The sequence below is a fragment of the Martes martes genome (genome assembly GCF_963455335.1).
Source record: "Martes martes genome assembly, chromosome: 4".
NCBI classification, from domain to species: domain Eukaryota; kingdom Metazoa; phylum Chordata; class Mammalia; order Carnivora; family Mustelidae; genus Martes; species Martes martes.
This window is the reverse complement of record NC_137891.1, coordinates 44,782,947-44,804,494: the sequence shown is the minus strand read 5'-3', so window position 1 is coordinate 44,804,494 and position 21,548 is coordinate 44,782,947. Positions and strand designations below refer to the sequence as shown.

Sequence of the window (21,548 nt, the reverse complement as noted above, 5' to 3'; positions counted from 1 at the left end):
CGTCTGGGTCTGCCACCTCCCGGCTGGGGGCGTGAGGGTTGGGCGGGGGCTCCGGGGTAGTCTCGGGCGGCGGCCAATGGCAGTGCGGGGGTCAGACTCCGCTCCCCGCGAGGGGCGCAGCGGTTGCTAAGTGCAGGGAGCAGACGGATCCCGCGCCAGCAGCCCGGGGAAGGGGGAGGCGCGAGCGAGAGCGCGTGGGAGCGCGGAGGCCCGAGCCGGGAGGGGGAGCGAGCGGAGAGAGACGCCGGGGAGGCGCGCGGGAGCGAACGCCCGCTCGGGAGCCGGAGCGCAGCAGCACTGTGGCCGCGCCCTTGCCCGAGACTGAGCGGCCGCCCAGCCCCGCTCCGCCCGCCGCCGCCAAGGTTCGGAAGGATGGAGGACTCCCGGGAGACGTCGCCATCCTCCAACAACTCCTCGGAAGAGCTCAGCTCTGCCCTGCAGCTGTCCAAGGGCATGTCGATCTTCCTCGACGTAAGTCCAGGGCGCAGGAGTTGGGTCGTTGGTCCCCCTGCATCTTTCCTCTTCCCCGGGAGGAGGGTGGTGGGTTCAGGCGCTGCTCAGCAGCTGGTCAGCTGTTTTGTCCCCAGAACGCCAGCGAGAACTACCACCTACCTTGCTCCCCCAACCCCCTGTGAATGCATCGAGTAAATGCGAGAGAAATGACTCGCATTCAACTTGTAGAAAGGGTTGCACTGCACCTGCAGGTCGGGGCTTAACAACCCTGAATGAACTGCGGAAGTTAAATTTTCCAACGACGTGAGTTTCATTGGGGACTCGATGTGTAACTACAACAGTCTCCACTCAGCTGAAGAGAGCATTTTAAAGGGGACTAATGGCAGGAGGGAACATTAACTCAACTCCTTTCTGATGTGCCTCGTTTGCAGCCCCTGTCTCCCTGAAGCTCAAAGGCGATGGGGGAGACAGTAGAGATTGTGATGCCACGCCACCCTCCCCAACCCCCACAGAGAACAATTACTTTGCAAACACACTTGTTTTTCTGTTTTACACCTCTTTCACGATGATACTTTTTTCACTGCCACCTCCTGTTTCCCCCTTTTTCTCTCCTGTTACTCTCCTTCCCTATACCTTTCCAAGTTTCAATTCTACCTTTTGACTGTTCTTCCTTTGGGCTTCTCCCCCACCCCTCCTTTCGGGATTGAGTCCCTTCCTTGTTTTCTGAGATGGTGATGGTTCCTGCTCATGCTTGGTTTTCTTTTTTCTATTTTTCTGCCCTCACGCTGGGGTTTTTACTTTTGCAGCAGTTTTGTTTCTTATTTATTTCTCAGTTTTGCTTTACTGTCCCTTTCTGCAGTTTCTGGTCATTTATTTATTTATTTATCTATTATTTTCACCTTGTTGCCCAGCTCTTTTCTCTGCTGTTAGGATTCATGGTTTTCCTATCCCTCAGCTCCTGCTCCCTCTGCCCCTCCGTTGTCACATTTATGCTGTCCCCTGGAGGTAGTTGCTGGCTCAGTGGGGACAATTCTGGCCCCTTCTCATTTAAGCACGAGAGAAAATTGGCAAAAGACATTGAGGAGTGCTTGTGTGTTCTTTCCTCTACCCTTCCCTGAGATCATTTCTTATGAAAACCCAGCTATATATAAAATTAAAGTACATTTATTTGTGGAGAGATGAAAATGTGAGGAAATCAGTTTAGCAGCATCATAATGGTGAAGCAGATGTCATGAAGATAAGGGGGATGGGGTGAGGAGCCCTCCCAAGTTTATTTTGAATGGATTAGCTAGGATTTTTTAATTGGGAGAGAAAACCATATTAATAGTTATATCTGGCCTAAGGCAAATGTTGTAGGTAAGACTCAGCTGTGTCTCCTGGCAGTTTCCTCCCTTCATTACCATGCAGTTCTAGTTGGAGATCCAGGCTTTCCTGGCAGGCCATCTTCCCACTGAAACAATCTGATTCCCATTCCTTTCTCAATAGGATTAAGGACCTTATTCTTCCTGTTCTGGTCTAGCAGGTGATGTTTGGGTGCTAATGGCTGATATCCTTCCTTTTCAATCCTGCCATTCAGGGCCAAAAAGCCCTGGAGGAAACCTTGCTAGGAGAAGGGGGCACACAGCACCCCTGAGAAAGGAATCTTCAGGGTCCCAGAAACCCATGTCTGTTATAAGGTCAATGGCTAAGCTCCCGGAAAGTTGATTCAGAGAAGGCAAGAGAGCCCTCCATTCATTCTGGCCTGATCTTCACTCTGTCCCCCAAGGATATCAAGTGCTCCTCTGTGACTTTCTTAAAGCAGTGAACAAATCCTGGTGATACTGTAGAGATGGAAGGATTGAACTGTATAAATGAAGGTCATCCTCTTTGACATACACACTAATCTTGGCCCAACTGTTCAAGCTGCTATTCAAAAAGAAAAAAAAGAAAAACGAGGAAATTAAAATCTTATTTATTATTGTATCTACACGATTGCTCTCAAGCTCTGTAAATAAACAGCATCAGGTCCCCATCCTGAAGGAACATGTACTCTATGAATAGGATACCCTTACCCTCTTCTATTTCTAGAATTTAAAAATAAAAATATAAAACTGATTTCACATGAGAGGTGTTGACATGCTTGTTTGCCAGTAAAATGTTAGTGTCTATAAAAGAAAAAAAACTGCCACTGGATTTTATGTCGAATAGAAAAGATTTTGTTTACACTTTTCTTTGAGGTATTTTGTGAAAAATCTACCACTCTGGTGAAATATATGACATGAAAAAGGATTTACTTGGGGATTTTTGAATTATTCATTTCTAGATCATCTTGCTTTTAGCAAAAATAAAATGTGAAATATAAATACATAATTTATTTGATTTGTTTTAATATATTCTAGTAGCACTGCTAAAAAAGATTGCTTTTTGAATTCCATTCAGATTATAATAAGTAGAAAATAGATATCCCCTATTCAAAAGAGGAACAGGAATGAAACCCATTAGGCCTTTCTGCATCACACAGACTAATTTCCAAATTTGAGGAAAACTTGGATTTCCAGTGTTTGTATTCCAATGCTACTGTAATAATCAGTCCTCTGAGAAATGATCTGAACTGCTTTTGAGGATACTGTTGATGACATGACTAGGCATGTCCAGCTGGTAAAAAAGAAGCCATAGATAAGAAAATCAGGGAGAGACTTACGATAACTATTGGCTTTTGCTTCATTTTTCCTTATGTCCAAATGAGCAACAGTGATGACTATGGTACTTAATTTTAGAGGTTGTTGTATTAAGTGAGAGTTCATAGGATAAGAAAACTGAGAAGAAAAGGGAAATGTGTTGTATAAATCTGAACTATAATTGCTACATCAGTGTTCCCTTTTGAATGCCTAAATAACAGTAGTAGTCAAATCCACAAATTAATACAGACACTGTTCCATTATGAATCTGGTATATATTATTTTCTGTCTAAAAAAATGACAGAATGATATCTCCGTTCATCGTCAATACTCTTGAATGCCTCCTGGGGGGCTTAGAAAACCCAGTGTCAGTAGCTAAGCAAGGGCACGCACTGTGGCCCCCACCTGCCGCCAGCAGGAGAGGGACTGCACTGGGTTTTCTTTGCAGCAACGTGGAAAGTCCAGGACCAAGTCGGTTCTTTTCCGTCTTAACACCTGCACCCCCTCCTTTCCCAGGTTAGTTCATTTCAGATAACAGAGAATAAACTCTAGAATCCTAGTCTGTATAGCATGTGGCCCCTCTTCTGAATCTTTACATTCATCAACTCTGCTCCTGTGCAATGGGAGAAAAACCAAGCACGAAAAATGTGAAGTTGGTTACAACTTCACCACTTGATGCCACTGTCTTCTCTCAAACAGTTTTGGTTTTTAGCTGGAAGGGCAGTGGCCCTTCCTCATTTGACTAGAGGCAGAAGTGGGGCCTGGGAGGTTCTGAAGGCAAGAGATGATTTTACTGTTTGTCTTCTCTTCCTTCCCCCAACCAAGCATGAACCCTGAACAGAAGGCACAGTGCCCGGATGGTCAGGGACTTGGTGAAAACAAGAGATAGCTTTGCTTGGCAAAGATACTGAATTCTCAAGGTCTGTACATATGCATGTATACTCATCTGTAGAAGACGTGAGATGAACGGGCACTGTCAGGGCAGAAACCATTTTCCAGGGGCGCCTGGGTAGCTCAGTTGGTTGAGCAATTGCCTTCAGCTCAGGGCATGATCCTGGAGTCCCGGGATCGAGTCCTGCATCGGGTCCCTGCTCAGTGGGGAGTCTGCATCTCCCTCTGACCCTATGCCTTCTCATGCTCTCTCTCTCTCTCTCAAATAAATAAATAAAATCTTAAAAAAGAAAAAAAAAAGGAACAAAGAAACCATTTTCCAGGTATAATGGTTCTATGACCAAAGTCTGTTAGAGCCGCATACCTCCTTGCCTAGTGTGCGCTAGATAATTTGAGTGAGATTGTTCCATTGGGAGAATGGCAGGTAACCCCCTCATTGTCTACCCTAATTGGCCAGGTAGATACCACTCCTAATTTTAAGAATCTGCAGAAATAAAAGAAACTTGTTTTTAATGTTATAATACATTTAGAACTGCTCACACAAGGCCTATTCTAGGCAAGATTAAGAAGATAAAAATGTCTGTGCATATGACCTTTTCTCCATTCCTCATCCAGTGCCCACTCCCCTGCATCCTTTTCATGGCAACTAGCAGAGTGGTAGCAAAACTGCCTCCTGGAGGTCAAGGTCTGCTCTCCGGTTTACCTAGCAAGTCTTCCCTTCTGGAAGCCACTCCACGTTCTGGATGAGTGCTACCCTGCCCTCTATCCCCATTTCTCAGGAGGCTGACTGGCACATCTCATTACTTAATTTTAACCTGGTACAGAGTAGGGAGCACTTAGCAAATATTAGTTCAGTAAATAGTGACTGTCTGTGTTTTAGGCCTCCGAGATAACATTTGCCTTTTAACACCTGCCTTCAATAACTTCAGATGAGAAATGAGGAATTTCAATGAAGGCCATCAAAGAATAGCTTTTGGGGTAAAGGATGCCATTTGATAAATCTTAAATTGTTGCAAAAACACAGCATAACCTGTGCATTTGAGTTTTAATTGTGACCATAATATTTATATCTATTTACGATCTATTCTGTGGTGCTAACTGGTAAGATGACTATGAAGGCGTAATGTAATGAGCTCAGTTTTCATCTGCAGTACATTTTTTATTAGTCTGTGGGCTCAGAGGCAAAATTTGCAGCAGAGACAGTCCTGTTCATATTTAACTACAAAGAACTGTCTTAATAAAGAAAGCTACTGTCTTAATTTCATTGCTAGGAGGCTGAATACTATTTAAGGCAGTTGGAAGTCAGGGGTCCAAGTCTCTGGTGTATGGTTATTCCTCTTCTTGTTACTCACAAGGACCCAAAAGACCTTGAAATAGAATCTTAGGGCATATTAAAGATAAGAATTAGGCTGTGTTTTATGTCTCCCTCTCAGCTGGGGCTTCATAGTTTCAAAGGAGAGGGGGAAGCTGGGAATGGTGGATGAATTCCCAAAACCCCCACTGGAAATTACCTCTGTGGAGTAAAAAGAATTTGTGTCTCATTCTGCTCTAAGCATAGAAGCTCTTATGACTGAAAGTAGTTTTCTTACAATAATTAAATTAAATTTAGTTGATAAAGGGGCACCAACTTATGCACACAAGTCAGGACGATATATATCTTTTGGAAATTTTTCATTGGTGAGATTTTTATTAATCATATTCGTATCTTATAATAAACACATTACAGTAATGATTAGATATAAGCATACTTCATCTTTGTAAAGTCAACAGAAGGAAAAAGAATAATATTTGTATAGTAGAAAGCTGTAAAACTTTGGGAGTAAAAACTATTGCTCGTGTTTCAAGCTGCCCACCAAGAAGTGATGACCTAAATTTAAGAGTAGCTCTGGTTACTTAACATAACCATACATTCTTCGGAAAAATGATCCTCAAATATCCCTTTCATGTGATTCGAGGTTATCTTTCCAATATGATAAAGGGACATTTTCTTTGGTACTATATATAACATAGCTGTGTGTTGTATTTTCCAGATTTTTTTTTTTCTGTCCATCTATAATGTCAGCTAGGGCTAATTTGATTGTTGTTAACAGAAAGAAAAATAATCCAAACTATCTTAAGATTTAAAACAACAATTTATTGACTCCTGCAATAAAAAGTGGAGATTATCTTGTCAGGATGACTTGATCAGAAGCTCAGAGAGTGTCACTGGGATTCACTTCCTTCAGTCTCCTGATGGACACTGGTTTCTTGAGGGCTGGTTCCATCCGGTTATATGTTGTATTGGTTTCCTATGGCTGCCATAAGTGTCCTACGCAGGGGGTGCCTTCCACAACCAGTTGTGGAGGCTAGATGGATGCCATCAAGGTGTGGGTAGGGCCTCACTCCCTTGAAAGGCTGCTGGGGAGAATCCGCTTGATGCCTGTCTCCTAGCTTCTCACAGTGGCCAGTTCTTTACGTTCCTTGGCTTGTAGCAGCATCACACTGATATCTGCCTCCATTATCATATGGTCTCCTCTGTCTTTTCTTCTCTGAATCTCACTTTCCTTATAAAGTCACCAGTCTTTGGGTGTAGGGCCCATCCCAATCTGGTAAGATTGTATCTTAATTTGATTACATCAGTGAAGACTATTTTTCACCAAGGTCACCTTCACTGTTACTAGGGGTTAGGACTTCCACGTTTGTTTTGAGGCAACGTGGTTCAACCCATAATGGATATAATAATAGAAGGGAGGACAGCAACTTCTTACCTATATTTTCTCAGGTTCAGAGTCAGCCCCAAGAAAGTGTGTCTGTCTGATAATTAAAGGAAAGCCATGGCCTTCCTGTGCTCCTACCTGAGTAGTCACTGTGGCCAGAGCGATGTGACACCTTGTTTGCCAGGTCTGAGTGCTCTGTCCAGTCCTTGAGCTCGTGGGCCAAGAGGAGAGAAAAGACTCGTTGCCCAGAAAAACATTTTGAACGCATTATCCAAGATAGCTGATGGCCAAGTAGGTCTTAGCCACTAAAGATATTACAATAAATGCAGAGAAGTAAAGTAAGATTTAATGTAGATGCGTGAGCTCTATCCATAATTTCTTATTTTTTGTTCCTATTTATTCCCAGTTTATTGAGCTATGACTGACTTACATTAAATTGCACATATTTAAAGTGAAAAGCTGATGAGTTTTTACATATGTATATGCCTATGAGACCATTACCATAATCGAGATAATAAATATATCTACCACTCCAAAAAGTTTTCTTGTGTCCTTTTATAATGCCCTCCCTGCTCATTTTTATGCAACCCCTTAATCTTTCTGTCACTGTAGATTTGTTTGCATTTTCTAGAATTTTATATAAATGAAATCTATAGCAGTACTTTTTTTGTATCTAGATTTTTACTCGACATCATTACTTAGCAATCTATCCAAGTTATTGTGTGTATCAAGAGCTCATTCCTCTTTATTGCTCAGTAGTATTCACTGTATGGATGTGCCACAGGTTTTTTGGTCCATTCACTTGTTCAAAGACATTTGGATTGTTTTCAGTTTCTCACTATTATAAGGAAACATCTCAATTTGGAAACCTTTATTTAAAATTGGGATTTCCATGGGACGCCTGGATGGCTCAGTCCTTTGAGCATTTGCCTTTGGCTCAGGTAATGACCCCAGGCCCCTGGGATCGAGTCCTGCATAGGCTTCTTGCTCAGCGGAGAGCCTACTTCTCCCTGTGCCTGCTGTTTCCTCAGCCTGTGTGTACTCTGTCTGTCTCTAGCTCTCCCTCTCTCTCTCTATCTCTGACAAATAAATAAATAAATAAATATTGGAATTTCTTTTATTTAATTATGGGCAAATTATGTGTGAGTATAATGTTCATTGCAAATGCAAAAATGGTAATAAAAGTTTTCTCTTTTCTCTTTCAGATACTGAGGAGAGCAGATAAAAATGGTAAGACCAAAAATTTGCAGTTTCTACTTATTGAGCTCTTACCTTTTACATCACCTTCTAAAGAATACTGTGGAAGAGAGAGGACAACCCAAGAAATTGATACATAAAATGTCAGCCTCTGGTACTAATAAGGGTTTTAGGCATGTTTATGGCTCCAGATAGTCATGAGAAGTTGAAAGAGGTACTTAGGTTTGACAGGAAGATGGAATGTATGCCTTTGAAGTGAGCAGCTGTCATAGCTCCAGCTTTTCCCTTTTATGCTTTAATTTTAAAGTAATAACAGCTTCTATTCATTGAGTGTCTACTGTGTGCCAGGCACTGGGCCAAGTGCTTTGGGTTATTTCTTAGAGTTAATAAGATAGAGATCTGAGGCTGGAACTCGGGTCTGTGTGGCACCAAAGTCTAGGCTGTCCACGCTGAACTTCACGGTGGCCTTGGAGGCTGCTGTTGCACTTGAAGGTAGCTACCTGGAAGCCCGTGTTGCCACACTTACCTTCACTCCGTGGCTCTCAGCCATTGCTCTCGCATTTGAAGTGTATATCGCAGGACTGATAATCTATAGAGACAGGGAAGTAAAAGAAACTAGAAGAAAAAAATTATTCTGTCAGAGGCACTACAATTTCAATGATGCCTGCACAAAGTCCAATTATAAGCTGTCATAAGCAATATCTTTTGACTCTTACCCAGTACAAATTGTGTTCTGTAGATACTGAATCAGAGTGTTTTGCTGCTATAGTACAAGTACATCATAGCGCTATAGGCTTGACAGGACTTTCTCGACAAATTTAGGAGACAAAGAGTTCTTTCCTTTTCTTGAAATCAGATTGCTTATCTGTGGGGAAGGATTACAGGCAGAGTCCAGATCTGACACTTTTAAAACATTTTTTTGTGGTCTAGTGAGCCCTTAAGCAGCCAGATCAAGAAAATCTTGATTGGCACTATATAGCTTTTCCCACAACAGAAAATATATTACTCCAAGGAGCAAAAAACACTGGCCCAAATGCTGGTAATATTTAACTGTGCCTGTCCTTCAGAATGTTTTCTCAAACCATGTTGCAGGGGTTAATATATTATCAATTCAAGAGGTTTTTCCTTTTTTTCACCAAAATCACTTGACCAATTTTTAAGACAGATGTAATGATGCTATCATTTTGTCTCCTTGTCCTACTTGTTGACCTTGTGCCTGACATCCAAACCCAGTGATGCCCAAAACATGACTGAGTAGTCCATTTGGCTCCATGCTACCTGCCTCGGATTTCAGCAGCTATTTCTAGTTCAGGGATGCCTTTTCTCTCTCTCTACCGAAGCTCCTAGTTTTCTCAGGCTATGCCTTCCTTTCTTGGAACCCCAAAGTCTGATTGAGGGTCATTATTACCTTTGTATATTATCTTACTCTTCTCTCCATCAAAATTTGCTTATTTTGGGGGCGCCTGGGTGGCTCAGTGGGTTAAAGCCTCTGCCTTCGGCTCAGGTCATGATCTCAGGGTCCTGGGATCGAGCCCCACATGGGGTTCTCTGCTCAGTGGGGAGCCTGCTTCCTCCTCTCTCTCTGCCTGCCTCTCTGCCTACTTGTGATCTTTCCTCTGTCAAATAAATAAATAAAATTGTAAAAAAAAAAAACTTGCTTATTTTGGTGATCTACTGTCATAATCCATAGTCCTAATAAAAAGCACCTGAAAAGCCAAATTCAGGATTTACTGCAGTTTATGATAACCTCATATGTTATGAAGAATGGTCCCTTGGACTGGGAGCCCTGTGTGGGCCTATTCCATCCCAAGTTTTTTTAACCTGCCTCCTTCCTGCATATGATACCTCTTGCCTCCTCATTCCACGTCCCAATGCCTGCTCCTAATGTGCTGTCAAAGCCACCTGCCTTTCTGCTCTTATCCTCACTGTCTTCACCGTGCATCCTCTTCTGCATCTCTCTGAAGCACTAGGGATTCTCAGAGCATCACTCCATCTGTCACAGCTCTGTGGTGTCCTTGCTCGGGCTGCCACCTGCTCTACCTTTCCACTGTTAGCCAGCTTGAGAACTCCTGTGTATTGCTTGTATCCTGCTCAAAATGTACCATGTCTGAAAAGCCTTCCCCAGCTCCCCTTGTAGGGCCCTGCCCTCTGTCTGGGCTCTCTGCACTGTGGCTGGTACTGATTATTCCCTTTTGTGAGGACCACGGTTGTTTACTGGCGATTCTACTTCCTGAAGCCAAACTTGCCTCTATAGGGCAAAGAACTTGTCTTAGGAATAGATACTACGCCCGGCCAGTAGTGGAGGCTCAATGGATGTTCACTTAATGAATTAACAATGGTTGATGACATTTTCCTCCATGACCCGTCTCCCTTCCATCTATCTAGTCTCTCCCCTGCCTTCCAGCCTGCTTTACTCTTCTCCCTCATTCTCAGTGTAAAATGAGGGGAGGGCAGAGAAAGGCAGGTCTGGGTTTAAATCCAAGCTATGCACCTAGCAGCTCTGTGACTTTGGGTATGTAACAAGCTCTTCTCCCTCAGCTCTCTCATCTACAGACTAGAGATCATAGCATCTATATATGTCGTGGGGTTATTATGAATAATCAGTGACATAACAGATGTAAAGTCCCCAGGGAAGTGCATGGTACATAGTAGCAACTTACACCTGCTTGTTGTGGGGTTGTGATGCCTTGGCTATTGGAGACACTTGGTGACATTCCAGTCATTTCTGTTTCAGTGTTTAGTGGGAAAAAGACTATTTACCTTACACGCAGAATTGAAAAAAAGAAAAAGTGTAGTGGATAATCTAATGTAAATGAGAAGATACCAGCGTAAAAAGAAAAATCTTTCTGAACCATGTGTTCATTCCATTGTATATTTGTAAAGAAACAGCTGTTACATTTACGTGTCTCTGGATAACAGACCCTTCGTGTGACAGAATCCCTTATGGATGGCGTAATTGGTGATGGAGTAACAGCGGGAATAAGAGGTCATAAGCAGTATGATACTTAGCTTACCAGAGTGTAGATTTAGCTTCTGGGATCTCTCTGACATGAGAGGAGCTGCTGGAGACATGGGTGGGGAAAAAATACATGATAGCAATCAGCTACAATAATGGGTCTTAGAGAGATTCATTTGGTTTTGGTTGTTTTTCTAAAATCATAGGCTAGGATCCTAGACATAAAGACAGACTCAGAACAGGATAGATTAGAAGAGATGTGAGTGCTTTGATCTAAAGAGCCCAGAAATAAGCCTAAAAATGCAAAACTCCTGAGAAAGCTTATATACATGCAGGTAGAATGAAAATGGAAATGATACATGGGTATTTGTAAAATTTGCAAAAAAATTTTAATTTTACAAAAAGGCAAAATGAAAAGGCTCATAGTAATTAATAACACCATGGACTGCTTTTGCCAATGTGCCCTTGATAAGATCTGCTGTCATTCTTTTTTTTTTTTTTAAGATTTTATTTATTTATTAGAGAGAGAGAACGCATGAGAGAGAGCAGGGGCAGAAGGAGAGGGAGAAGCAGACTCCTCGCTGAGAGGGATCCTGATGAAATGAGGGGCTGGATCCCAGGATCCTGAGATCATGACCTGAGCTGAAGGCAGACACTTAACAAACTAAGCCACTCAGGCGCCCCACGCTGCTGTCATTCTTGACCAGCAAATAGGTAGGCTGTATGGGTGGCTCTTTTAATCCCAATTAATGACTGATCTCTCTGAGAACTGATCATAATTCTTCTCAGTGGCTTTTTAATCTATTCCAGCAGCCTGTACATTATAAATGTATGAGGACAGAGAATGTCCTTATTTCACATAACACCAGGCCCACCATGGTGATCAACATGCCTGTCAGGAAAGACAATTATTATATGTTTTCACTCATATGAGGAATATAAGAAACAGGGGAGAGGACCATAGGGGAGGGGAGGGAAAACTGAATGGGAAGTCATCAGAGAGGGAGAAAAACTATGAGAGACTCTTAACTCTAGGAAACAAACTAAGGGTTGCTGGAGGGGTGGTGGGTGGGCGATGGGGTAACAAGCTGATGAGTGTTAGGGAGGGCACATGATGTGATGAGCCCTGAGTGTTACAGGTAACTGACGAATTTTTGAACATTACATCTGAAACTAATGATATACTATAAATTGGCTAATTGAATTTAAATTAAAAAAAGGCCTATCACAACATTGGTGTTCATTAAATACTTGGAAATCTACTTGTAAGAGGTGCATGACCAATAGTCTGATACTGAAAACTGAAGAAGAAACACAATCTTACAGATCAGTTAATCAAACTAAGCCTTGTTGTAATTTATCTGTTGTCTATTAATTAATAGTATTAGCTAAAAACCTAAAGTTTCCATCTAAAACAGTGTTAGAACTAATGAATAACTTCAGTAAAGTTTCAGTGTACAAAAGCAATATACAAAAGTCTTACATTTTTATATACTGACAATGAACTATCAGAAAAAGAAATTGGGAAAACAATTCTATTTACAGTTGCATCAAAAAAGAATGAAATACTAGAAATAAATTTCACCAATATGGTGAAAGACTTGTACAGACATTAATGAAAGACATTAATGAGAGATACTGAAAAAGAGATAAATGGAAAGATATTCTGTTGCTAGTGGATTAGAAGATTTAATACTGTTAAAATGTTTATATTACCCAAAGCAATCTAGAGATTCAATGTATTCCCTTTTCAGAATTTTGGTGGCATTTTTCAGAAATAGAAAAAATAATCTTAAAATTGGAACAAACTACATCTGGCATTAAAAATACTAATACAGGGGCTCCTGGGTGGCTCAGTTGGTGAAACGTCTGACTCTTGATTTGGGCTCAGGTCATGACTTCAGGGCTGTGAGATTGAGCCCTGTGTTGGGCTCTGCGCTCAGCACAGAGTCCTCTTGGGTTTTTCTCTTTCCTCTCCCTCTGCCTCTCCCCCAACTCTCTCTCTCTCTCAAATAAATAAATAAAATCTTTAAAAAATAAAATGAAACTAAAAACATGAATGTAAGAACGGTTGATGTTGAATCTGTGTTTGGGAATATTTTGAAGACTTCATCGGATCATTATATAACCTGTCCTAATAGATGAAGTGAGAATTGGTCAGAGCCAGTTCTGCCTCTGTGGTTGCCCAAGGTTTGGTTTATTCGATTAACATGTATAAATATGACCTCAGGTAGAGGCATGAAACACAGGTTCGGTAGGTGGGAGTATTTTCCCTGAAGACAGGAAAACTTTCAGAGTGCCCCCCAGAGTTCTGTATTTCCTTCATCTTGGTCACAAGGCCGTCCTTTGACGTGAGCTACTTAGTCCAGCATCACCAGCCCCACATGGGATGCCATAGCCTCACTGGTCTTTTATTCAGGGATCTTAGCCCCAGAAAAGATTAAAAACTGGGCTCTGGAAATCAGGATTATTAGCATAAGGTTGATTTTTATTTCATAATTCCTCACTATTTTCTCAGAATGTTTTGGGAACGTTTGTGTAACTGAGCATCAAGTAACCGGTTTCCGAGTGGTAGGGGTCCGATGCAGCACTGTACTCGTGTTTACTCTCGGGCATATGCAAGCGTGCACACTCTTCAGCTACACACCTACCAGCTTGAAAGTCAATGCAGAGTCTAGTAAGAGCTATTTGTTGAAAAAAAAAATCCCATCCCCTAACAATGACCCTGGAAGAAGTGGCTCATCAAGCATTAGGGTGTGTGGGAGCCCGTGAGTGCAAGTTCTGACTGGAATAATTTTTTTAACAAAATAAGGACAAACAAATTTTCCATTTCCACAGAATGTTTTTTTTTTTTCTAAAATATAAAGCAGTTTCACTCACATAAATGTGTTGCTTTTCTGACAAAAGCAGAAAACTGTGAAAATTCTTATCTTTACATAACTGGGCTAATCAGCTGTCCTAGAAACAAACAGAGAATTTCTGTTCAAGTAACCGAGCCAGTGACATGAATGCCATGGGCAGCAGCTGAAGGCTCAGAAGTCCGAGCCTGCTCTGATAGCAGGTCCTGCTGCTTATAGAGCAAACTGTCTACCTGAAACGGGGCCTCTACTGTAAGTGCCGTCTGTGATCTGGATTTATAGGTTAGCAGCCCAGCGTTTTTTCCTTTTCTGTTCTACAGTGAGTCATCTCCTCTTCTCCATCTAGATGTGGGAGGCATATGGCACTATGGTTAAGCTAGGCTTTGCAGTCAGATATCCTGGGTTCAGATCCCACTTCCTCTCTCTCTCCATGAACTTGACTTCCTCATCTGTGAAATGGGAATAAAAATAATGCCTCTCAAAAACAAAACAAAGCAAAATGAAAGCAATGCCTCTCTTCCAGGCTTGTTGAATGATTAAAAGATATAACACAGATTTTCTTGGAAAGGTGTCTGGTCCTTAAGAAGCTACATCAGCTTTACCTATTTTCTTCCCCTCTTTCTTTCTTTCTTTCTTTCTTTCTTTCTTTCTTTCTTTCTTTCTTTCAAGATTTTATCTATTTATTTGACAGAGAAAGACAAAGCGAGAGAGGGAACACCAGCAGGGGGCGCAGGAGAGGGCGAAGCAGGCCTCCTGCTGAGCAGGGAGCCCGGTGCAGGTGCTGGGATCATGACCTGAGCTGAAGGCAGACTCTTAATGACTGGGCCACCCAGGCACCCCCAGCATTACCTGTTTTCATTTTTTTAAAAGATTTATTTATTTATTTGAGAGAGAGCGTGAGAGAGTGTGTGTGTGCAGGAGGGGCAGAGGGAGAGGGAAAGAATCTCAAGCTGAGTCTCCTCCCAGCATGGGGCTTGATCTCAGGAACCTAAGATCACGACCCGAGCCAAAACCAAGAGTCAGACACTTAACTGACTACACCACCCAGGTGCCCCCGCCTTTCTCATTTTTTATCCTGATGCTTATTCTTATTTGGTGGGACCATTGATCACATCGTCACACCCACTCTCCCACTGGGCTGAGCTGTTCCCCCCAGCAGTGCCCAGATGTTCTGCCCATGAGGACCTTGCTGAACCCTCAGAGCTGCCCTAGTGCTTGCCCAATCTTTGCTGCGGTCATTCAGCTTTTCCTATTGTTTGCAAACAATAACCCTAATATAATTTCTCTAATGTGCTTGGACTTGGCCCTATATGCCTAAGTTACCCTTTGGGTTTTTTACTCCAACCCTGAAACTAAGGAAATTGAATTCATTTTTATTCATGGTTTTTAAATAAAATAATTAGAGAAATTGGAAACACTGAAATGGATGTCATACCTTCAGTATCTAAGGTTCTCCTTAATATCAGACCTGTTGCAATGCTAGATTTTGTTGGCTGCGTCTTCATGATGTCAAAATGACCAGTGGGTCAGTATATTCCTTTAAAAGTAGAAATATTTTGACTTTTTTCCCCAACTGGTCATTATTTTTACTGTTTTTTAAATGTTTTATTAGGGCTAATGAGAACTTTGCACAGAAATGATAGTATCAGTTTTGGAATTAGAAATCTTAAATTCTAGTCTCCGCTCTCCTACTCTTCTTCCATCTCTCTCTCTCCCATTCATTCATTTATGACCAGGCAATGCGGCTATTTGCCAGACACTTTGTTAGGCACTAAAGATACTAAATAAATAAGGCTAAATTAAAGTCAGTACAACACACACACACACACACACACACACACACTACAAGGAATGGAATGAACTTCAGTTAAATTTATGTTCAAATTCTAGAGGGGAGATAAACATGAATTACAAAATAATTATACCTTAATAAATGCTGTGATATAAATCAATACCAGATTCTATATTGGAGTAATCTTTCTGTAGTGTCAATCTGATACTGTCCCTTCTCTGTTCAAAATTCTTTATTTGTTACCTATTTGTTGCAGGATAAAATCCAGAAACTCCTGAGTGTGGTGTCCCCTGCCCAGCCTCCTCTCCCTCCATTATCTCTAAAACCTCTGACTCCCACAACCTCAGTGTCTAGACATGCACAGCTTTCTCTGCTGGGAATGACCTTCATCCTTCTGCTTTCAGCCCAAGTGTATCTCTCCTAGGAAGCCCTCTGAGTTTGGTTTGGCCAAGAATGGCTTAAGAGTCAAGGGTTGTTATGCAAACTAGTTCTGCCATGTGCAAACTGTATAACTTTGGGTAGATTCTTAAAGATCCACGTTTGGCTTATAGGGTTGTTGTGATGATTCAATGAAATAACACAATGTACCATACACATGACAAATACACACTTGGTAAACATTCATGTCTTTGCCTGACTACCCACCATTCTCTCATCTATAGTTTCATTGCATTTTGTATATAATACCATTTATCAGATTGTACTGAATAGTTTGTGGGTATGTTTCCCTACCACCTATTAGACTGTAAGCCTTTTGAAGGCCAAGGACTATATACCTTTGTATACCTAGTGATCAGTATGATCCTTGATTTATTGTTAGTATTTCGTAAACATTACTGAATTGCTATGGGACCATAAAAGAAGGGAGTCTAATTCTGCCCGGGGTGCTGAGTAAGCCTCTCTTGAGCTATAATTCATCTGAGTAGGTATAGGTTAGATGGGGGACAGGTAATTACAGGTAAAAGAAAAAGCAAGAACAAAGCCACACAACTCGAACAATTATGTAGGAATTAGTTTCTGAACACAATTTCTTGACTTGTAAAAATGTATATTGAATACCTACCATGCTCATATCTGAAGCCACACTCTTATCCCAGCTGCCTGCTTGTTCAGTAGTGTTTCCCAAGTCAGGAAGTGTTACCACTATTCAGCAGGGTTCCAACCAAAAGCTTCAGAGGCATCCACGATTCTGCTCCTTCTCTAATAACTCCGTGTCTAATCCATTAGTAGCCCCTGTTGGCTCCCTTGTTAAAATATCTTCAAAATCAAATCACTTCTCACTACTTCCGAACCTCCACCCGAGTTAAATTAGCCTCCATATTCTGGTACCTGGACTGCAAAACCCTCCAGATTAGAGCTATTGAAAGCTTCAGTAAATCCTTGGCAAAGGTAATAGAGATAAGAAACTGATGTTTATATTTTTGAATGTATTATCAGCAAAGACTTGGCAATTAATTGAAAATGTTTGAGAGAAAGGAAGGTATTTAATGGTACACTGTACTTACGGGTTGGGGCAGGAGGGTCAGATCCCTAGTTTTTGGCTTGGGTAAACTGGGAGGGTAATGAGATTATTACTTATGATGAGAATATCTAACATATTAAAGGTTATTTTTTATAACATTGGGGTCACTTTTTGTTAGGAGAGCTTACTTACAAATATCTATTGCTGTTAACAAGAAGCATTGTCTTTTTCCTTAATTTTCTAAAATCATGCCTAAATTATTAAAAATAGGATAGCTTGGGGGCACCTAGGTGGCTCAGTGGGTTAAAGCCTCTGCCTTCCGCTCAGGTCATGATCCCAGGGTCCTGGGATCAAGCCCCGCATGGGGCTCTCTGCTCAGCAAGGAGCCTGCTCCCCCCGCCCCCACCTGCCTCTCCGCCTACTTGTGATCTCTGTCTGTCAAATAAATAAATAAAAATCTTTTTAAAAAATAGGATAGCTTGTACATTACTGAGGCTTCTATGACCATGAGAAAATAGGTCCAGACTCAAAATATTACAGCAATTACTGTAAATCACCTGTCCCAAGGATTACTCTATGACAGATGCTTTGCTGGGCATAATTTTATTTAATTCCATAACAGTCTTATGAAGAAGATAATACCATTATCCCAATTTTATCAATAAGTAACCTGAGACATAGATAACTTGTTTAAGGTCACGGAACAAGTAAATGCAATTTATATCCAGCTTCCCTTCTAACATAAAAACCCTAGTATTTAGCTCAGGATGCTTCGAGTATTGTGGCTCACCTCTGTAGTGGGGTTACGCTGTGGAAGTATAGAAATACCAGTCTCTCCACATGCATAATGTTGAGTGATTCAATGTTCTTTAAATATAAAAGACAAAAAAAAAAAATAGATGGAATTACTATGGTGACGATCCTGTTTGTAGGTGACTGAGTTTAACAGAGATTTGGAACCAAAAAGGACGGCCTTTCATCTTAGCTCTACCCTGTGTTGTTTCATCCACTCATTCATTCATTTGCCTAATATTTTACGAGTGCTCTTTACATGCTGGACACTGCTAGGTGATAGAAATACAGAGATTAAAAAAACATAAACTTTAGTATGCGTTCAGCAGGGTGTGCACTTCAACAAATTAATGAGCTTCTCTCAACCTGTTTCCTCATTTTTAAAAAATATTTTATTTATTTATTTGAGAGAGAGAGAGAGAGAGAGAGAAAGGTCAGCAGGAGAAACAGACTCCCTGGCGAGCAGGGAGCCCGATGTGGGACTCTGTCCCGGGACTCCAGGATCATGACCTGAGCTGAAGGCAGTTGCTTAACCAACTGAGCCACCCAGGCGCCCTGTTTCCTCATTTTTAAAGTAAAAAAAAAATAATAATAAAATTTAATGAGCAGCGTTATTATGAGGAATGTACAAGGTAAATATATGTGAAGTCCCAAGGATTTTTTTTTTTTTTTAAAGATTTATTTACTGACAGAGAGAGAGAGAGAGAGAGAGATAGATCACAAGTAGGCAGAGAGACAGGCAGAGAGAGAAGGGAAGCAGGCTCCCTGCTGAGCAGAGAGCCCGATGTGGGACTTGATCCCAGAACCCTGAGATCATGACCTGAGCCGAAGGCAGAGGCTTAACCCACTGAGCCACCCAGGCGCCCCCCAAGGATTTTGTTTAGTATGTAAGTATTCAAAACCTGTCAGTTCCCTTCTACCTTCACTAATTTCATATAGGTCCTAAAGATACGATTTCTTTACTTGTGAATTAATTATGAAAAGAGATCAAAAGCTGTGAACTTTTGTAAGGACAAAAGCTTTATGGTATTAGGACAAATTATCTATTTGTATAATGAAAATAACTTCTTTTAGATGTTTGCATGTAGATTTGGAGAATACTTGGTCAATCACCTCTAAACAATTTGGGACTTGAGGTAAGGAAGAGATATTGAATAATGTTGTCCTTTGGGAACTTAGCAACTTATTGATTAAAAAAAAAAAAAGTCATGAACAGGGGCACCTGGAGGGCTCAGTCAGTTTAGAGTCTCCCTTTGGCTCAGATCATGATCCCAGGGTCCTGGGATGGAGCCCACATTGGGCTTCCTACTCAGTGGGAAGCCTGTTTCTCCCTCTCCCTCTGCAGCTCCCCTTGTTTGTGCTCACTCACTCTCTCTCTGTCAAATAAATAAATAGAATCTTTTTAAAAAGTCATAAAAGAGAAAATTGAATAACAATGTCATCAACAATGCAAGAACTATCACTAAGCCAAATGAATGCTAAATATACTAATGTATGAGTTCAGAGGAAGAGTTCTTTGGGCCTGGGTTCACCTAGGTAAGCTTACAGAATAATTGTCCTCAAATAAATCTCTAAAGTGAGTAAAAATTAAGAAAGCTAGAAAAAAAGAAAGATGGTTATCATCGGGACCAATTCAGTTCAAAGCCCAAAACCCAATTCAGATCATAAAATAGAGTGTTTGTTGGCTCTTGTAACTGAAATGCCCAGTGGTATAGAGGCACAGTTGCTTGTAGGTGTTCAGGGATCATTCTCTTTCCCTGTCTCCTTCCCCCTCTCTCCATCTCAATTTGGGTTTTCCTCTGGTTGGTTTTACTTTCAGGTTAGCTTTCTCACCAGGATAGACAAGACAACTCCTGGAATGCATCCTACCAGTTCAACAAATCAGAATAAAGAGAAAATACCTCTTCTAGAATAATTGTAGCAAAAATCTCAAGATCTTCTCTGATTGATCAACTAGAGTCACATGCCCAATCTTGAAGTGATAACTAAGAGATGAAATGAGCTGATTTTTCCAGGCTTGGATTACATACACACACCCCCAGCATAGTGTGAGGTGCATAAAGCCCCAATTAAAATAGAGAAAAAGAGAGAGAGAGAGAAAGATGTACCTATACATCTGTACCAGAGATATGCCTGTATTAAAACATGTAATTTTTTATTTTGCAGTATAATTTTCCTACAAATGGGGTATTCCTTATATTGCTGATTTTGAATACACTTTCAATGACTAAATGTTCCTGCAACAATGTTTCTTTTATCTATCATTCTACAAAAGGCTGAGTATATGGTCATGGGTTGGGGGGGTGGTTTGTTGCCTTTTTCCCAGTCTTACCTAAAATATTATTGTTAATCCTCTATGAAAGATTAAACAGATATCTTTTTTTAAATTTAATTTAAATTCAGTTAATTAACATATAGTGTATTATTAGTTTCAGAGGAAGAGTTCAATGATTATCAGTCTTATATAACACCCAGTGCTCATTATATCATGTGCCCTCCTTAATGCCCATCACTCAGGTACTTTATTGCCCCCCCCCCCAAGCAACCCTCTGTTTCCTATGGTTAAGAGTTTCTTGTGGTTTGTCTTCATCTCTGGTTTTGTCTTGCTTTATTTGTCCTTTATGCTCCTCTGTTTTGTTTCTTAAATTCCACATAGAGTTAAATCATATGATAATTGTTTTTCTCTGATTGACTTATTTAGCTTAGCATAATACCCTCTAGTTCCATCCACATCAGTGCAGATGGCAAGATTTCATTTTTTTTTTTTTGATGGCTGATAATCTTTCATTGTATATATATATACCACATCTTCTTTTTCCATTCTAAACAGGTATTTTTTTTAACTAAATTAAAAGCACACTCTTTCTAGCCATGAAAAATTAATGTATACTCATTACTTCTTGATGAAGATGGTGTTTTCATATTTCCAACAGAATTCCAAATGACAAAATTATTCTGATATAAAAAATAAACTTTCCTGGTAAGGAACCTAAATATTTGGTATCAAGTCAGTGAAGAGCCAGAGGTTTGACTGAATTATTCAGTTTTCTACCTGAGTTTTGGACACTTTGTAAATTTTAAACTGATGTCAGTTTTAATGGCCTGGTTCCAAAAACATGTCCCAAGAGATGTGCTTTCAGGGACCACATCAGAATTACTTAATCTTATTGTAATTCAGTTTTCTTCTGCTCCTGGAAAGAAAAGTAAGAATATATAACTATTTCATGATATTATTGTGATGAATATAGTCAATAAAATTCAGAGTAGAAATGCTTGGAAAAATAACAGGTCAACATATTTTTACTTGTATGAGCACCAATACATAAAACATTTCATTCTCTCAGATAGTCTATAGATAAACATGAGAGACAGGGTGGCTTGTCTGGGGTTAAGAAAATGAATTTATTGAGTTGATTGTTGAGTTTAATATGTTAGATTTCAAGATTTAATATGAATAAACATAATTGACTTTACCATGTTGATAACATGGCAAAGCAGTTTTTCATATATTATTTTTATATATATGGAATTACATATAACTTTCATATCCTATTGTATATATTTTTAAATTTTTATTTTAGAACATTTTTATATTATGGAAAAACTGAAGCTACTGTAGAGAATTCCCATATACCTAACATCCAGTTTCACTTATTATTATTATTATTATTAACATTTTACATTATTATTACTTATTATTAACTTATTATTATTATTAACATTTTACATTATTAACTTATTATTATTAATAATATTGTTATTATTACTTATTATTAACATTTTACATTAGTGTA

General features: G+C 40.4%; 1 protein-coding gene across 1 annotated transcript in view; it reads left to right on the top strand.

Annotated features, from left to right (window-relative positions):
• The first annotated feature begins 239 nt into the window (after nt 1–239).
• The window catches only part of NECAB1 (N-terminal EF-hand calcium binding protein 1), a 187,207-nt gene continuing 165,898 nt past the window's right edge, over nt 240–21,548 (top strand). Inside the window, exons 1-2 of the mRNA XM_080802579.1 lie at nt 240–471; nt 7,903–7,927. Coding sequence (XP_080658705.1) covers nt 373–471; nt 7,903–7,927 — 124 coding nt within the window. The 5' untranslated portion in view covers nt 240–372. The remainder of the gene's footprint in view (nt 472–7,902; nt 7,928–21,548) is intronic.